Source organism: Solanum verrucosum, unplaced genomic scaffold (genome assembly GCF_900185275.1).
Source record: "Solanum verrucosum unplaced genomic scaffold, falcon-dt-bn FXZP01000036.1, whole genome shotgun sequence".
In the NCBI taxonomy this organism is placed as follows: domain Eukaryota; kingdom Viridiplantae; phylum Streptophyta; class Magnoliopsida; order Solanales; family Solanaceae; genus Solanum; species Solanum verrucosum.
Genome location: NW_026020253.1, coordinates 663,576 through 683,126, shown reverse-complemented (window position 1 = coordinate 683,126; position 19,551 = coordinate 663,576). Strand labels below are relative to the sequence as shown.

Sequence of the window (19,551 nt, the reverse complement as noted above, 5' to 3'; positions counted from 1 at the left end):
TCTTATCTGTACGGAACGATCCTGTCGACTACCTTCAGGCTGGCCTGAGCTCTGACCTGGTCCTGACTGACTATAACGATCAAACCGCGTCCTTGCACCTGTGGTGAGACACTACCCGCTGGCCGAGGTGGATATCGATGGAAAGGGGGCCTAAAATCACCATGTGGCTCCTTATAAGACCACATAGTACAGGCCCTCTTACTCTGCTCCCTATCCCTGCGGGTATCACGAATTTGTTTAGAAAGGTCCTCTGTAGTCTGAGTGAAAGCCTGTATGCGGGAAATATCAACATCATCTGATAGGGATGCTACCCCAATCTTTGATCAAATGATCTGCCAAACCATCAACATAACGATGAACTCTGGCTCTCATGGTACGTACAATATCTGGTGCATATCTTGCCAAAGAATTAAACATGTGGCTATAATCCCTCACACTCATGGTTCCTTGCTTCAGGTTGATAAACTGGTCAAGACGGGCCTCTCGAACATCCCGTGGCAAATAGTGGGAAAGGAAGGCCTCAGAAAATTCCTTTCACTCTGATGGCAGAGCATCAGGTCCTCTAGATCTCTCACATGCCTCATACCAAAGGATAGCTACATCACGTAGCAGAAAAGAAGCTAACTCCACAGACTCTGTGACGGAGGCATGCATCACCCTCAATACTCTATATATATGGTCTATAAAGTCCTGGGGATCCTCAGTAAGACTAGATCATGTAAATAACGGAGGGGCCAAATGAAGACACTCTCGTACCTTCAAACTTTCCGACCGGTCTCTCTGAATATCTACTCCTGACTCCAGTTGTCGCTTATGAATACAAACCATCCTAGTCAGCAACTGAACTTCCTCTCTCATCCCCTGCTCCCTAAAGATCTCTGGTGGAGGAACAATAGGTACTGGAGGTCCTGTGTCCTTAGCTTCCTCAGGTACCAATGGAACTGGTGAGGCTGGGGGTACTGCATCTCTTCGGGCTTCAACAGGTGTCGGGGAGGCTGGTACTAGGGGTACTGGAGATCCACCATGTGCATTCGAGGGAAATCTATCTCTTCGACCCAGTGGGGAACGACTAATACCTTCCCTTGGATCGATACCTATCTCTCGATCTGCCATATCCGGAGCAAGTGTAGCATGTTAGTAAGAAACATAAAGCATGATTTAGATTTCAAATGTTCTTATAATTTTGCACTATACGATCTATCAGTTTAATGAAATGTAACCATTCCTAAATGCCCTGTAGCCTCTTGATTATAAGTGTGGTGCACAACACACCCATAAACAATACTCTACTAGACACGGCTTGTGGAACCCCCGAGATACGACCTGCTCTGATACCAAGTTTGTCACACCCCGAAAAAGGGGGCCTAACTGGCACTCGATACTCGAATACATCAAGTTATCCAATGAAACAAACTAGCTAAACCAAACTTGTCAGGTAAAAAGATTTGGCAGTACAACCTCTAAAAAGTGAAGCCTGCACCCAGAGGTGATGACCTGAAAGAGAATAACCATACAAACAATGATAGACAGACCGAAAAAATAAATAAAGATGTACTATCTAGCCGACGAGGCCACAAACGAAAACATACCTACTTACACACACACATATATATACATGCCAAGACTATTGGCTGGAGGTTGAAACATACAAAAAGAAAACCCAAAATATTGTGACCACAATAGCCTCTATGAGTGACATAAGCACTGTCGGGACAAGGCCCCGACTATACCCAAACTGTACAACAAAAGTAAATATCCTCTGATAGCCTCAGGATAAGATGGAGGTTACCAATTCACCTGAACCTGAATCTTAGAGGGTGGGTCGATTAGAGTCCCTGCCAGTACTTACTCGCACAAAACAAAAAGCAGTGTCAACAGGCAAAGGGACGTCAATACGAATAAAAATGTACTGGTACGTAAAGGGAAAAGTAAAATCATAAACATTTACTGTAAAAGGGTAATTGAGATACCACCTGAAACTGAAACCCAAATAATCTCCATGGCTGACCTTTAACCCCCTACTACTTAAATATGCATGGTGTGCTCGTATAATCGTATGTCGTGAATACATATATATATACCCCCTACTACTTAAATATACATGGTGTGCTCGTATAATCGTATGTCGTGAATACATATATATATAGATGCAGATGCATGACATACCCAACCAAATGCTAGCAATGGTAGTGCTTTCCGGTAGCGAACCGGCATCATATTCGCCAACTTGTGGCCATCTGTGTCTCATACGTATAAATATAGATAATAGGCCTCAAAACTCCCGATTATAGCTCGGGAGTAGAATGCATAGCATGTCATGTCATGGATTTATAACACCTATGAGTCACTGTTGTCATGTTGCCAATCTTGGCCCGTTTGTAGTCTTATTCTCATAACCCCATAATAACTTTCGTATAACATATAACAATCTCATGGAACTTTATATGTTCTTCCAAATAAGCTTGAAAAGTTAACTTGAATTTTAGAAGGATAACCTAACCTTGTTGAAATTCATAACAACTTTAAGGTGACTTACTTATTTCCTAACTTGGTTCCTAGATAATTTATAAAAGAAATATTTCAAAAACCAAGTGTTCTAATAGTTTACATTTAAATTATATTTGAGAGTTTTGAAGATCCTGAGCTACTTTAAAGATATTTTTTAATAATAATCTTAGTGGAGAAAGAGGGCTGGTCACAAGTAGTAAGGGTCTCGCGAGACATTTTAAGTCACATCACTCAAGGAAGAATACGAATTCATACGTGCGGACATATAATCAAGGAAACTGATAAAATGACATGTAGATGTCGAACACTCTATTTATCCGAACGAGTGAAATATCAAAATTATAGAATCATGAAAATAATTCAGCTGAGATCCCAATGCCTTTCACCGAAGGTCTTTCTAGCAAGAGAATAGCAAAATATCACATTCGGTGTTTTAGGAATTTCCCAGGAGTGGTGCTAAAATAAGGGACGTAGCTTCGCCTTAACATACCTTTTTAATGAACGCTCGAATGGCCGTAGCTTCTTAATGAAAGTTGTTCCTTCCGTCCTAAACTTTACAAACACTATATATACACAGTTGGTACACACATATAAACAGTTCATAATTGTTCTTAAATCGGCAGATTTGCCAAATGGCCTCAACTTGACGAAATGTCTGTAGAACTTCATAAAAACAATCATAAAAGAGTCCCGGGATGATTACCTTAGTTAAACGAGTGTAAACCTTGAAGAAACACCAATAACTACAAATTTATATCTTCAAAAACTTGCTCCAAATGCAGCTAATAGAAGGGGAAAATGATTGCCACGTGTAGAGATCACGTTTCTAGGCACGGGGAAAATATTTAATGGTAAAAATCGTCAAAAACTGACCTTCATAATGCAATTACTCCATAGGAACCCTCTCTTGAGCTTTCTTTCTGGTTTGGAAGAAAATGAAATGTCGACATACCACATTTTTTACCCGACCCGGATTCTGCTCCGGCAGTCCGTAGTAAAACCCTCATAATTGTTTACTCCGATGTCGGTTGGATATAGGGTTTTGTGCGTTGTAAACTAGACTCGTAGGCCTTCGATTTAGTGGGTGATAGGCCTTCTAACTCTTTATATATTGGGAGAAAACATCCAAGACATTTGACCTAAAGTTAAGAAAATATTATTAGAGAAACTTCTATAACTTTTGCCGACTTTTGTTTCACTAATTTTCTTGACTTCCAAACTTAACATACGACCCTTGTGCTATTATAATACCTCATAACACACTATTCTTAGAATGTTGTACACTCATAGGCTTATCCACAAGGTATGGGACAAGTTAAACCTTTCAAACGGGTGAAGTTCTACCTGAGGCATTTCTTTTATCATGAACTTTTTTTGAGGGGTCCCTTTGACCTAAAACTTTAGTTTAGTTCCTTGATTTTTCCACCTACTTGCAATATTAATCTCCAATGTATGATACAAAGTCATATACACCTAATATAACCATGCCATACTACGCCACATATATTATGCCCAATTAGAGAAAAAGTACGGGATCTTACAGTTATTTTAAGGGTCTTTTGAGTCTTTTCCCTAATTATTTTAAATAAAAACTAAGTGGTTTTGTCCTTTATCCTAAGACCTATATAAGGATTTTAGATCCTAAAACTACCCACTTCAACCCCATCCCCCTAAAAAGAAAAACCTAACCAAAATCATCTTCCCCAAATTATCTCAAGACTAAGGAAGGAGAAGAAGCTAGGGTCAATTCAAGTTCATCAATCCTCCATTCTTTTTGGGGCTTCAAGCATCAAGATATGTGGATATTCATTCATGGAGTCCATTCATTCATGGGGCCCCAAAGCTTCCAATTTCTCAATCTCAAATTCAATAGTTAAGTTAGGGTTTCAATTCAACCTTTAAGGGTTTCATTTAATTATGATTGATTATTGTTAATTAAGTCTTCTTATGTATGATTCAATGTTAATACATGATATTGAGTTGAAACTATGTTGACCCTTGTCTAAATTATGATTTTCGACTATAAACCTATGATGAACTCATGAACCTATGAACTATCAATTTATCAAGATATGCATATTTTATGAAATTATTCTTTATAATTTTGGGTTGCTTTTAAAGGAAAGAATTAATGTTATTGTGAAAGGTTTTCTCACATGCGATTATGATCATAGTTGCGAAAGGTAATTCTCACTTATGGACCCACATTGGTGAAAAGTTTTCTCATCTATGTTGAATTATGTTTAAGGATCTACTCTATGTTTTGATCTTGAAAGATGGGGTTTGGTATTGATCATTTCCTTTCTTATGTTATATCGATATTTGACTTTTATCAATTCTATTGGGATTAAGACTTAGCACTGAGAGGGCTTTGAGGTGGAGGCTTAATTAGGGTAGTGTCTTGTAGCAACCTCTAGTCCCAAACTACATGCCCCCGTAGAATTGTCTTAAATGACCTAGCTAGTGGATCCACTTTATCTAAAGATGATATGTACGGATTTTATCTTGGCAAGTAGATTCTCCTTCTTTTGGTATAAGGGATATACCGGATTTCATGATATAACTCTCATTGTCTTATTGTCAGTTAAAGCTAATATCCCGCAAAATGACTATGTATCTACAAAGCTTTTCTTATGTCCTTTATGTTAATGTATTTGACCATATTTCATGATTCACATATCATTTCTTGTTTAAGTCCTTAAATGTTCAAAAAAAGATCACGCTGGCATGTTTTTAAGTCTTCATGCTATCATGTCTATTTTATGCATATTGTCCCATACTTAGTACATTCCATGTACTAATGCATACTTGTGCTTACATTGTTTCACTAATGCAGGGTTTGACGCTCCTACCTCCCATACTCGTGGCTAGTTGGTTTTCATTGGTTTCAAAAATTTGTGAATCCTCTCCTCATGATTCGAGGATCGAGATACTTTTATAGCTTTATGTCATTTTCATTTTCAGACTTTGTATGTGATGTATTGGTTACATCTCAATTACTTTCCTTATGATGTATTAGATGGCTTATTGAGACGTATGATAGACTTCCATTTTGTCGGAACTCTTTGAAATATAAAATGCTATCTTTTAAATTTGTTAATTTCCATTATTTTGTATGATATATGCTAAGTGGCTTGTGCAGTTTCGAGGTCCTATACGCCATGCTACTCCTAGGGTACACTTTGGATAGTGACAGAAAGGGATTATACCATCACTTAGGGGTCGTTTGGTAGAGTGTATTAGAGAAAACTAATGCATGCATTAGGTGTGTGTATTAGTAATACCTTGTTTGGTACACTTTTTTAAGTCATGTATAACTAATGCAAGCATTAGTTATACACTATATTGTGTATAAGGTTGTGTATTACTAATACCAAGAAATTCTAGGTATTAGTAATGCATAACACACTTGCATTAGATTATATAATTACAAAACTACCCTCAAAGTCTATTAAAAAAACATTTTCCATAGTACTTGTTTTAGAAACCTTTCATCTTCTTGTACTTTGTCAATGGAAATTCAAGAGTGAGTTTCTTCTTCCTTCTGCTCAATCAAACATTGTTTGCTCATCTCCACAAGGTTAGTACTCTTATCTTTCATTAAAATCTATATCTTTCATTATTATTTGATTTTTCTACCTCTATTTCACAATTGGGTATAATTCTTTCTCTGTCAATATCAACGATTTTGAGTTTGCCAACCATTTTAGAATGCAATCAAAGTGTTTTGTTAATTTTAATTTAGAAAATAGTTGGGAAATATGGTGGCAAAAATGTGAAGAAGTTTGACATCTTCTTCTTCTTCTTTTTTTCAAATCTTATTTCAATATAGTAACAACTATATAATTTTATATTTGAAAAAAAAAAAAGAATAGGAGTAAATGATGTTTTAGCAAAGAAATATTTTTTGATGTTTTAGCAAAGAACCTTGTTGCAAAGGAAGTGTAGAAAGAAATAAAATGTGAAGGGTATTTTTGTAAACATACATTTTTTTAATAGAAATTATGCAAGATTTATTATTTCTAATACATCAAATCAAACAGTGTATAAGAAATAATGCAGGCATTACTAATGCAAGCACTACTAATGCAAGCATTACTAATACACCCTATTTTGCATTATTCTTATACACTCTACCAAACGACCCCTTAGAGTGTTGAAAGAATTACTCATCTCTATGAAAGAATTATGCATCTCTGTGGAGAATGATAGTTCTTGTTTATGCGCCGAGCAGTTTAAAGAAACTTCTTTACTTATCTTTTTTTATTGAAAGTAGATATATGAAGTTAAAATAGCTCTGTCAGAGTGGGCTAGAATGTAAATTTCAATCAAGGAAGTTCATCAAGTTCTAAGAAAGATAAAGACCAAGCATTGAAAATAGTTTCAAGAGACGTACCTAGCAACAATATGGAATGCTGCAGTTTATCATATTTGGAGTACAAAGAACTAAAAATTTATAAAGGAATTAGAGTGAATTAAAATTTAGTCCGTCTCATAAAGAATGTCCGTTTAATTTTAATTGTTTTTTACCTTAAATAAAATAAATATTAACTACACAAATATCCAAAGGTTGTTTTAAATAATAAATTAAAAAGTCTTTATTTTATTTTTCTTAAAACTCATACAAATTTAAGAGTGTTACATAAATGAGTCCGAAGGAGTAGACTGTAGTTGTTACCAAAAAATATTATTTTCCCTCAATTAAACATCATCACTTAAATTGACCCAAAAGTGTATTTACAAGTATGTCCCTGCTTCTGCTTCTGCTTCTGTCAATGCTATTTATAGATGTAGCCGTGCCTCCACCGCGTTTTCCTTGGAAGAAGTGGCAACACTTTCACAGTTCACACTACACTTTCTTCTTCGAATCTAAGGTAGCCATGTCTATGAGCAATAACATTACAGCTTTCTTGAATTTTGTGGCATTTATGTGCTCCATCCCTATAATCGCCGCCGGTACATGGCTGGCTTCAAAGCCCGACAACGAATGTATCCACTGGCTTCGATGGCCGGTTGTCTTCATGGGTCTCGCCGTTATGCTTGTCTCCTTAGCTGGATTCGTCGGTGCTTATTGGAAAAAAGAGGGATTATTGGGTGTTTATTTGGTGTGTATGGTGATTCTCATCATCCTCTTGCTCGTGCTCCTTGTTCTTGCTTTTGTCGTCACGCGCCCTAACGGCGAGTATTCTGTACCCGGTAAGGGTTATAGAGAGTACAGGCTTGCAGGTTTCTCATCATGGCTGAGGAATCGAATTACAGATGGTGATAGTTGGGGGAATATAAGGGCGTGTTTGGCTGTTTCTGATATTTGTCCTAAGCTTAATACTGAGATTATTACTGCTGATCAATTCTTTGCTGCTCATCTATCTCCTATCAAGGTAAATTTATCTCACCTTGTTTTTTTTTAATTAATATTATCCCCATAAATTTAGCCAAGAATTATTACTTAATAGAGTAAGATTTTATGTTACAAGGGCATATGAATAAAGTGGAGGTTTTATTTTATTATTAAATATTATCGCCAAAAGAAGGCAGAGTGGGTAGTTGGGGCATCAGCGTCTGTGCTTTTGTTATTTGTCAAAAGGGCATGAATAAAGTGGAAATAAAAGAATTATTTGGTGGTTCTTCAGAGTTTGAGAAGGCAAAAGATAAAAGTGGTTAGGCATAAATTAAAATCTACTACTCTACCATTTCATTTGTTCTTATTTATATTTCGTGTTTAATATTTGTTATTTTATAAAATCAATGTATCAATGACAATGTTATTCCTATTTTACCCTTTGAGAGTTACTAGTCTTAATAGTATGAATTTGATCAACATAGGTAAATTAAATGATTAATTCAAGTTCATTTGTCAATTCTTCACCAGAAAATAAATTATCTATGTTTATTTATTGAAAACTTACTTTTAAGAGAACACTAAATAAGAATACAATGATAGACTTACTAATTAGTTTCTTAATAGGCGTGAAATCTAAAATGCTGACATATTTTATATGAACGATGGGAGTATAATTAAATATTTTTTGACAAGTTATTGGAGGTTTAATTTGACTTCAATTGGTTAATCATTACATTAGGATATTACTAATCTTAATAATTAAGTGTGCGTTAGTTATGCAAATATAATTTTAAAAAATGAAGAAAAGATAATTTGACTTCTATTGGTTAATCATTACATTAGGATATTACTAATCTTAATAATTAAGTGTGTGTTAGTTATGCAAATATAATTTTAAAAAATGAAGAAAAGATGTTGCAATATTCAAACTCAAGAAGAGTAATGATGGGATGAGATGGGACCTACCATGAGAAATTGTTGGTGAATGAAAGGATGAGTCCATGATTTTGGAAGACAATTAGTTGAGTTTGTCATCCTAATAGAGTGCAAAAACTGCATTATTGCCCATACCATCAATACAAGGTATTTATATATACATGGTGATTTTGACCCACTTGTCCAATTTATCAGCTGGTTTTAGAATGATGAATAATCTAGATTTATCTATCTGATAATGTAATATATATGTACTTGGTGCCAAATGCTAGATTCTATTTGTGTCGCAAGAAATAACTATTGGCCGATATAAATGTTGCTCATACATATTCATTGCCCTCAAATGGCCTCAATTATAACTTTATAGTCAAATCATACGGATTGAGGGTCGATCATAAATAATGAGATAACTAGTTTACAAGTATATTTAGCTATTTACTCACACAAGTGTTGGTGTTGTGTAAATTTTGCAGTCAGGATGTTGTAAACCTCCAACAATTTGTGGGTACCAGTATGTGAACCCAACTGTGTGGAATAACCCAACAAACACAATAGCAGATGCAGATTTCTCCATTTGGAACAACAACCCAAACCAGCTTTGCTATAACTGTGATGCGTGCAAAGCTGGTTTGTTAGGAAATCTGAGAAAAGAATGGAGGAAAGCAAATCTCATTCTCATTTTAACTGTGGTAGTTCTTATTTGGGTATATCTCATTGCTTGCAGTGCTTACAGAAATGCCCAAACTGAACAACTTTTCGAACGTTACAAACAGGGTTGGGCTTGATATTATTCTTCCCCCTTTCCACTTCTCAAAACGGTTGTAGTAATGCAGTTTGGTTGACTCTTGCATTTTAGGTTCTACTTTTTGTATTTCATTTGCACATATTATTTGTACCATCTTATCTTTGTTAAGTCATATGTGGCATTGTGCAAAACTAGTTAGTGCTTCTTTGTTTTTACTCCCTCTATTCCATACTAGATTAGATGGATATACTGAGAAGTGTACCGAAAGAGCATTTTACCCTCGTAGATTGGGTCTTTTCATTTTTCTAAGAGAGAATAACATTTTCCATGGATGCGGGTCAATTATTTTTGTGAAAAATGTACATATTATCATATATTTAGATCAAATTAAATGTTATAATTATGGTTTCATTTAAGGAAAAATTGTATATAATAGAAAACTATTAATTTAAATTAAATGTTATAAACATAGTTTGATTTAATTGTACCCCATAGCAAATTATTGTTATTTTCACCTCTCCCTGGTGGAATCTCACTCGCCACTCTCATGTTGCGCTGCCAGTCTCGCTCGCCTCTCTCGCTTTTATACAAACACAAATGTATAAAATGTATTTGTGTTTGTATAAAGCGAGAGAAAATTGTATATATACATATATTTTCGCTCCCCTATCTCCCCTCTCCCAAATCTCGCTCGCCACTCTCCAGATCTCGCTCGCCACTCTCACTCGCCTCTCTCACTCTATACAAACACAAATGTATACATTGTGTTTGTGTTTGTATAAAGCGAGAGAAAATTGTCTATACAAATACAAATACTTATATTTTCATCCTATACACATATGATTATACAAATACGATTTTTCCCTGCCCAATTTTCTTTTGTCTTTCTCTCTTTCTCGCTTTATACAAAATAGATTATACAATTGATTCTTTTGTATATGTATGCCGAAACAAATTATACAATTGCTTCTTTTGTATATATGTATAGCGAAATAGTCATAGCTTTCATTTGTATATGTATAGCGAAATATACATATTTATGTTTGCTATGGAGCACAATTATGCAAACTATAGCTATAGCATACAAATATGATTTTTGTGTTTGCTATATGTGAAAGTTGCTCTTCGTTTAATTCTATTCCGTAGCCTATATTTCACTTTTTCTTGCCATTCGGTTGGAACTTGTATATTACTATACATATAGAATTGACAAGTCTAACCCAAAGAACATATACATATACAAATAACAACAAATAAAAAATTGTATTTATATATATAATTGATAAGCCTAACACAGAAAACATACATATATAATTGAAATAAATATATAAACGTGGTTTTCATAAACACAAATGAATTAGTGCCGCGATTTGTACATATCAGAGACTCCATAGCAAACAAAATATAGCTATAGAGCGTAAATAACAAAACTCTAGTATAGAGCACTGATATATGATTATTATCTTTGCAATCCTAAAAAAAAAATCACTATTTTAGCCGAAATGATTTGTAAAGTGAAGGCTGAACATATCAACACACATTCAAAGCTGACATCATTTTTCATACAGCATAATACATAAATGTCACCTTCAACTTGACTTCAACTGACATCTATATTTTTTAATTTTGGGTGTGCATAAATAAAGGCAAAATACTTAAGTATACAAATTAAGTATCTTAATAACCAGTATATAGCAATAGCTTTTTTTACACCTATATAACAATAGTTTTTTTTTTCAAATATAGAAAATAATATTATATATAAAAAAATCATAGAAATAATAACACACGATTTTCTCAAATTACTGATTTTCTCCCATTATTTTACCTTCCACAACATACTTAGATTGGTTATATATTCTCTTCCATCAAAAAAGGTTTTTTAACCAAAATAAATCTCTCTACCTCCCTATCTTGAACGATTTTTTAATTATGGATATCAACAGTGTTTCAATTCTAATTCAACACAACGGACAATGGAAAGTATCAGGTATGTGTTATTGGAACTACTCTTATGACTCCTTTGAAGAGTTCGACTCCTACGTCAACTAGTAATCCTAAAGACAAGGGATAACTTAGTTTTAGTATATAATTAGATCTCCTAAGTCACATATAACTATACTGCTATCGTTGTATATAAATACTAGAGTAGACATAACACATTGTAAGAGTGATATAAATAATATATCCTTTGGTTCTTGCTTCTGGAGAATATCACGTTCTAACATGGTATCAGACCATACTTCGGACTCATCGTCCACTTCTCGAACGGCAGTCATGGCTCAAACAAGCAACCCATCTCCTTCTCCTCTCACCAACGCTCATCACTTTATTTCCATAAAATTAAAATCTACGAATTATATATTTTGGAAAACACAAATTTGTTCATTTCTTCGAGGACAAGAGTTTTTTGGTTACGTAGATGGAAGTTATGTATGCCCACCCTCTCATATGGCATGCAAAGATGGTGAACAAGATGTTTTCAATCCGGCATATCTTCAGTGGATCAAACAAGATCAATTGATTATGAGTCTCATTATCTCATCTCTCTCGGAGGGGACTATTCCAATCGTTATAGGGATACCCACGGCAAAATCTATTTGGGATGCTCTAGAGGCAGCCTTCTTGTCACCATCGAATACTCGAATTCTAAACCCTCATATGCAGCTTCGGAATCTTAAATAAGAGGATTTGAGCATCACTCAATATATATTCACAAGGTCAAACTACTTATCGATAAACTAGCAGTTGTTGGCCGTCCAGTTTGCCTTCGTAATCAAAATATTTATATGTTCAAGGCTCTTCGAAGTGAATTTAAAGATATTGTAACTGCTCTCTCTGCTCGACAAGAACCTGTCACCTTTAGCGAGTTACACAGCCTTTTGTTAAGCCATGAATTTATTCATGGTCAGGCACTCTCATCCTTATCTATTTCACCATCTACTATATCGGACTTGCCTGGCAATCCTTCTGCAAATTTCAGCCAGCGTGCTTCCCAAAATGAGAGCCAATACAACTAGCAAAATCGCAAAGGACGAGGTTGCAACAACAAGAGAGGTAAAGGAGGAAATCGTGGTGGCAGAAAAGGTTATCACAACAATTCATCCACCGGAAATCAGTGGTCCTGACCGGCCTCTTGCTCGCGTTGTCAAATTTGTAATGGTGTAAATCATCTTGCACCAAATTGTTTTCAGCGATACAATCACACGATCAATCCGTCAGCTTATTTGACTCATCAATCACCTCATATTGAACCCCAAAATTGGTATCCAAACAGCGGTCCTAGCCATCACATCACACCTGATCTTGCTAGCTTGCATCATGTGGAGGACTACAACGGTATTGATCAAGTTCAAGTTGGGAACGGGCAAGGGCTTCCTATTCATCACACTGTTAATTCCATGCTCTCTCTCCCTTCCAAATCCTTAGCTCTTACTAATATTCTTCATGTCCCTTCAATCACAAAACGTTTACTTTCTGTTCGGAGATTTGCTCGTGATAATGATTATTTTTTTTAATTTCATCCCTCTCATTTTATTGTTAAAGATTGAGCATCCAAGAAGCCTCTTCTTTCAGGGAAGAGTAATGATGATCTGTACTCACTCAAGCTTCAACCTTCCCAACCACGAGCAATCTCTAAGTCACTATCCGCTTTTATATCTTCCAGAACGGCATCCACGTGTTGGCATCTTCGTCTAGGTCATCCCCACAAATGAGTGCTCCATCAAGTCATCCAGAAGCATAGTTTACCTTGGTCTAGGTTTAATTTTAATCATATTTGTAGTGCTTTCCAACTTGGCAAGTCACAAAAGTCGCATCTTCCAACTTCAATTGATAAAAGCTCCTCTATTTTGCAATTATTATTTGTCGATGTTTGGGGTCCTGCTCCTCACTTATCTTCCGAGGGTCATAAATATTTTCTCGTGTTTGTTGATAATTTTTCTAATTTTTCTTGGGGATTTCCAATGAAATTAAAATCAGAAGTCACCTCAATTTTCCATCAGTTTAAGCTTCTGGTTGAAAATCACTTTCACACCAAAATTAAATCAATTCAATCAGATTAGGGTGGCAAGTTTCGTGCTCTTTCACCTATCCTCTCGCAATTCGGCATCTCTCACAGAGTCTCATGTCCTTACACCCATGAACAACAAGGCAAAGTTGAACGGAAACATTGCCATATAGTTGAAACGGGCTTAAGTCTCTTAGCTCATAGTTCCACCCCATCCCATTACTGGCACTTTTCCTTAGACACCGATGTATATCTAATAAATCAACTTCCATCACCCTCGAATAGTGGTAAGTCTCTATTTGAACTTGCATTTCACAAATCACCAGATTACTCTCTCCTAAAAGCCTTCGGATGCCTTTGTTTTCCATATCTTCGACCTTATAAAAAATACAAATTTGATTTTCGTAGCACGCCTTGTGTATTCCTTGGTTACAGCCCCAAACACATCGGGTATCGTTGTCTTAATAGAGTCTCTGGCCATTTCTATATAGCCAGGCATGTTTGCTTCGACGAAACTATATTTCCATTTACTTCAAACTCAATTCTAGGTCCTCATCCCTCTACTCTAGCAGATTTGATCCCTTGGGTATCTTCCCCTATTCCCCATCCACCAGCTAATCCAGTTGCATCGCCACCTACCTCAAATCTGCCCAATCCATTATCTACTCTTCGATGCCTAGTAATCGATCAGTCATCTAGTAACACCAGTGCTCCATCATCCCAACCGGTCATTCCTGTGGTTGTCGATCTTACGACTTCTCCCCGCCACACCAATCTACTCCGTTATCGATCTCAGCCTGTAGAAATTCCACAACGCACTCACCACATGCGTCTTAGACATATGCCTCCCTCTTCCCATTTATCCATAGTTCCATCTTCCAAGTTATCATCCCTCCATCTATCGAACCTACTAGCTTCACTGAAGCAAATAAACATAAAGTTTGGCGAGATGCTATGTCTGCGAAGATGAATGCTCTTCTACGCAATGGAACTTGGACACTTGTCCCTTTTAACTCATCCATGAATGTGCTAGGCAATAAGTGGATTTTTTGAATTAAGAAAAATTCTTTGGAAAATATCGAGCGTTACAAATCTCGTTTAGTTGCCAAAGGATTTCATCAACTAGAGGGTCAAGATTATTTTGAGACATTTAGCCCAGTTGTCAAACCTGCAACCATTCGGGTTGTCCCCACTGTTGCTGCGTCTAGAGGATGCCAATTGTGCCAGTTAGATGTCCAAAATGCATTCTTACATGGACACCTTCAGGAACGTGTATATATGGCTCAACCTGCTGGATTTGTTCATCATGTATGGTTGCTGCAGAAATCCCTATATGGTCTCAAAAAGGCACCGAGAGCATGGTACATGTGCCTTCATCAATTTCTCATGGTTGTCAGATTTTCTCCTTCCAAAACAGACACATCTCTATTTTTCTATCAAGCTCATGGTGTCAGAACTTATTTGCTTGTTTATGTTGATGATATTATCATAACCAATAGCCATCCCTCATTTTTGGAATCAATTATATACAAGTTAGGAGATGAATTTTCTATTCGTGACTTAGGTTGCTTAAGTTTTTTTTTAGGTATTGAAGTGAAGCACACTGCCACTAGACTTTTTCTTTCTCAACAACAATATATTACAAACTTGCTCACCTGGGCCGCAATGCACAATTGCAAACCAGTGCACACTCCTATGGCACTAAATACTAAGCTCCATGCCGGTAATAGTCCTTTATTTGATGACCCAACTTTGTATTGAACTATTGTTGCAGCTTTGCAATATGTCACCATGACTCGGCCGGATCTTGCATTTGTTGTTAACGAGATTTGTCAATTTATGCACTCTCCAAGTCAAAATCAATGGGTTGTTGTAAAGAGTATCCTTCGATATCTCAAGCTCACTATGCATCATCAATTTATCATTCCTTGTTCATCCAACTTAGTGCTACAGGCTTTCACTTATTCGGATTGGGCAGGCTCTTTGGATGACAGAAAGTCCACGGGTGGTTACGCAATATTTCTTTGGAAATACATTGATCTCTTGGTCATCTAAGAAGCAACGGACTGTCGCTTGCTCGTCAACCGAATCTGAATATAAAGCTCTTGCTGATGCTGCAGCTGAGCTCACGTGGTCGCAGTCCTTGCTCTTTGAGCTCAACATTCCGCTTCGCACATCTCCTATGTTGTGGTGTGACAATCTTGGTGCAGCCTATATGTCCATCAATCCAATTTTTCATGCCCGCACCAAGCATGTGGAGATAGATTTTCACTTTGTCCATGACAAGGTAGCTCGCAAGGATCTCTCTGTTCAATTTCTATCCACCAAAGATCAACTTGTCGATGTTCTTACCAAGCCTCTTGCTTCAACGCGGTTTGAGTTTCTTTGCTCAAAGCTGAATGTCATTCCTCCACCTTCAGCTTGCAAGGGGAGTATTGGAACTACTCTTATGACTTCTTTGAAGAGTTCGACTCCTACGTCAACTAGTAATCCTAAAGACAAGGGATAACTTAGTTTTAGTATAATTAGATCTCCTAAGTCACATATAACTATACTACTATCTTTGTATATAAATACGGGAGTAGACAAAACACATTGTAAGAGCGATATAGATAATATATCCTTTGGTTCTTGCTGTTGGAAAAATATATGCATAGCGGAAGCATACTAGAATCTTTCTGCTTTACATGAATAATAGATAACCAAATAGTTTATGCTGGAACACATAATATGCTAGAACACATAAAGTTGCTGAAATTTACTTCAAGAATTACCTATTGAAGCGTGAGCAGATACCTTCAAGCGAATCCACAAGTTACATAGACCTTCGAGCGAATCCACACGATAGACAACATCTTTGCGATCTTCTACAATGATTCCAAGTTCACATTCGAACTCTCTCAATACTTGGGTGGGCAAGTATGAACAGAAAACCTTCGATCTCTTTTCTAGGTTAGGAAAATCCCTATTTATAGAGATTTCTTCCCAATCCAAAAAGGATTAGAAAACCTCATTTTTCTAGAAAACTAGAAAAACACATGTTAGTTTTCTCTTGAATAAAACTAATGCTATTTTCCTCTTTTCCCCTTAGAAATAGGATTCTGAGTTCTAGTTAAATATGGGCACTATAGGGACCACAGAATTAATTACTGAGGCTTCATATTATGGAAATAATTCCAAATAATTAATTTGAATTACTCTTACCATAATAAATTACAAATCATTCCACTAGAAATTCATAATTGCACTCTTCTATTTATATTTTGAAATTTCCCATTAAATACTTATGTAATTCCCATGTTAAGATTACAGGTACTAATCAATAAATTAAATTACTGACAAATTTAATTCAATGATTAATTTCCTTTAGAGCACTACTTAACTTATTTCATATGTCGGATTCATAAATCCACTTGCATGGTTTGACACGATGAAATCTTATAAGCTTCTTAAAAAGGCATATCAATCAATCTCTATAACGAGACATGTATTCCATCAACTAACTTATTATTTCACCAATATATATTATTATCATCCAATCAACCAGGCATATTGACCCATCTCAGAATCTTACCTTTTAATAAATCAAAACGATAATTAATATATACAGCTCATAATAGTTATATCAGAATTAAGAATATAAGTATATTTAATAGTTTAGAGAATATGTTTTTGTCCGCCAGTCTAAAACAACTATATCTACTCGATCCCGTTCAATACATACAAAATGCACTACCACAAGAAGTTGGAACTATACCATTCCCATAATCAAGATAAATTACATATACTCTTGTGCTACAAGCGTACCGATGGCATGTCCAATTTCCATCCTAGATTGTGAACAAAAAACTTTATACTTATAAGAATCGATGATTTAATCCTCTATGTATAAGCTAAAACTCTACACAATAAATCATCTACTATATAAGTTAACAGACATCATAAACGAATATATGATCTATTAAACCTGAGCAAATATTTATTCTATAATAAATATTATATCTTAACACATAGTTAATAGTATATATCCCAACAATCTCCTACTTAGACTTTTAACCATCACAATTGTTATAATGTACTATATCTAAATACATGGTTAATAGTATATACCCTACCAATCTCCCACTTAGATATTTAATCTTAAATATTGTTAGAATACTATGTCTAAACACATGATTAATAGTATATACCCTAAATATCTCCTACTGAGACTCTTAACTATGCATTTACAACTTTCACAAGCATTCCTTTATTTCTTATCAAAAGAAATTTACCAAGTTATTTTCTCATGCAATTTTGTCTAGTAGTGCTTCATCGTAACAAATCGATTTTGTACTAGATCTTGAGAGAGCTTGTCATGAAACCTTCCAAGAGTGTACTTCTTTTCAGGAAATCTATCATAATAGTTCTCTCAAGCGTACAAAACAATTCAATCTTCGCTATGATTCTCCCACTACGACTAAGCACTACTACATAATCACACTTTTATGATGTTGAGTTTTAATATTTTCTTCAAAATCTTTCGATGTTGAAATATTAACAACTTTTCATGTAGTGTTCTTTAATTTGATCAACATCACTTCCACTACTTGAGGTAGTAGTTTTCTTATGTCTAGTAACGTTTCTCCCACTACTTAAATGCAATGGAACGTCATTTCTGACATATCGATTAGATGTTTTTGAGCGTCTGAATTTACAATTGACTTATTTGTTATTTCTTTGTTCAATTCCTGTAAAACTAGTTTACTTCTAGGAACATGGTTTACTAAATGATCTTTTTCTATAAATCAGACAGTTGTGTTAACAATTTCCTTAAGGACACTATAATAAACCTTCTTTCCTTCTTTAGGATATCCAATTAACACACACATTCTGTTCTTAATTCCAATTTTCTTATTCTCTCACTCAGCACATGTACTGGACAATCATATATCTGAACATGACACAAATTAGACTTACGTCAAATTCAACTAGTTCTATAGTTGTTCAAGGTACTGATTTGAAAGAAATTGAATTCAGAATGTGATATGTAGTTAGTAGAACATATCCCAAAAAAAACAAAATAACTTATAATAAGTCAATAATTAATCTTATCATCTTCATAAGAGTCTACTTCTTTTTTCTTCTACACCAATTTATTATAGAGTATCTGGTGTAGACAATTGAAGTGCAATTATTCTATAAGATAAGTGACTCATGAGCTCTGCAGAGAGGTTTACGTCACTACAATCAAATTACAGTGACTTTATGTATTTTTCATGATGCTATTTTCATTTGCCTTAAATATTTTGAGTTTATCAAGACATTTAGACTTACAAAACATAAAAAAAAATCATATCATGAGTAACCTTCTTGAAAAAACTTACAATAATAAAATTCACATCTTGCCCAAATGTTCATTTACCACACAAATCAGAATAGATTAATTATAACTTATCATTACCTCTTTTTCCTTTTTAAGAGGAAAGGTCTCTTAGTCATTTTTCCTTCTAAACAAGACTTACATGTTGGTAGTGACTTCACTTTCAAAGAACCGTTATGTCCATCCATTAACCAAGCTCGAAATTCTATTCAGAATAAATGACTGAAACGCTAATGTATTGATATGTTTCATTCAATTTAAAAGATATTTTTCCTTATGATACAGATTAATAAAATTCAATTTATGAGAGATAATATTAATAAAAGAATCACGCAGTAATATACCACAAGAGATAAAATATCCATCAAACTCAATGATAGGAGAGTTACAAACAAATATATTAAATACTTATCTCTTATCTATAGTTAGAAACTGAAAAATAATTTCTTCTAGCATAAGGTACATGTACAATGCATTCTTTGAATTAATATACTATCTCTACCAAAAGAAAAGGTTAAATAGTACTAAGTGGGTACGTAAAGTTGATGGGTGCGTAAAGTTGATGTTTTTGTAATCAATGACACAACTTCCAATACGAGTGTCTACGATCGTGCAATAGTATAGTAACCCAACCAAAGGTTGGGATCGTC

The 19,551-nt window shown here is 35.2% G+C and overlaps 1 protein-coding gene across 1 annotated transcript in view; it reads left to right on the top strand.

Moving 5' to 3' along the window:
• LOC125833101 (tetraspanin-2) overlaps positions 1–9,720 on the top strand; it is a 136,254-nt gene extending 126,534 nt beyond the window's left edge. Inside the window, exons 2-3 of the mRNA XM_049512248.1 lie at positions 7,387–7,886; positions 9,259–9,720. Coding sequence (XP_049368205.1) covers positions 7,389–7,886; positions 9,259–9,570 — 810 coding nt within the window. The 5' untranslated portion in view covers positions 7,387–7,388 and the 3' untranslated portion in view covers positions 9,571–9,720. The remainder of the gene's footprint in view (positions 1–7,386; positions 7,887–9,258) is intronic.
• The last annotated feature ends 9,831 nt before the right edge of the window (positions 9,721–19,551 follow it).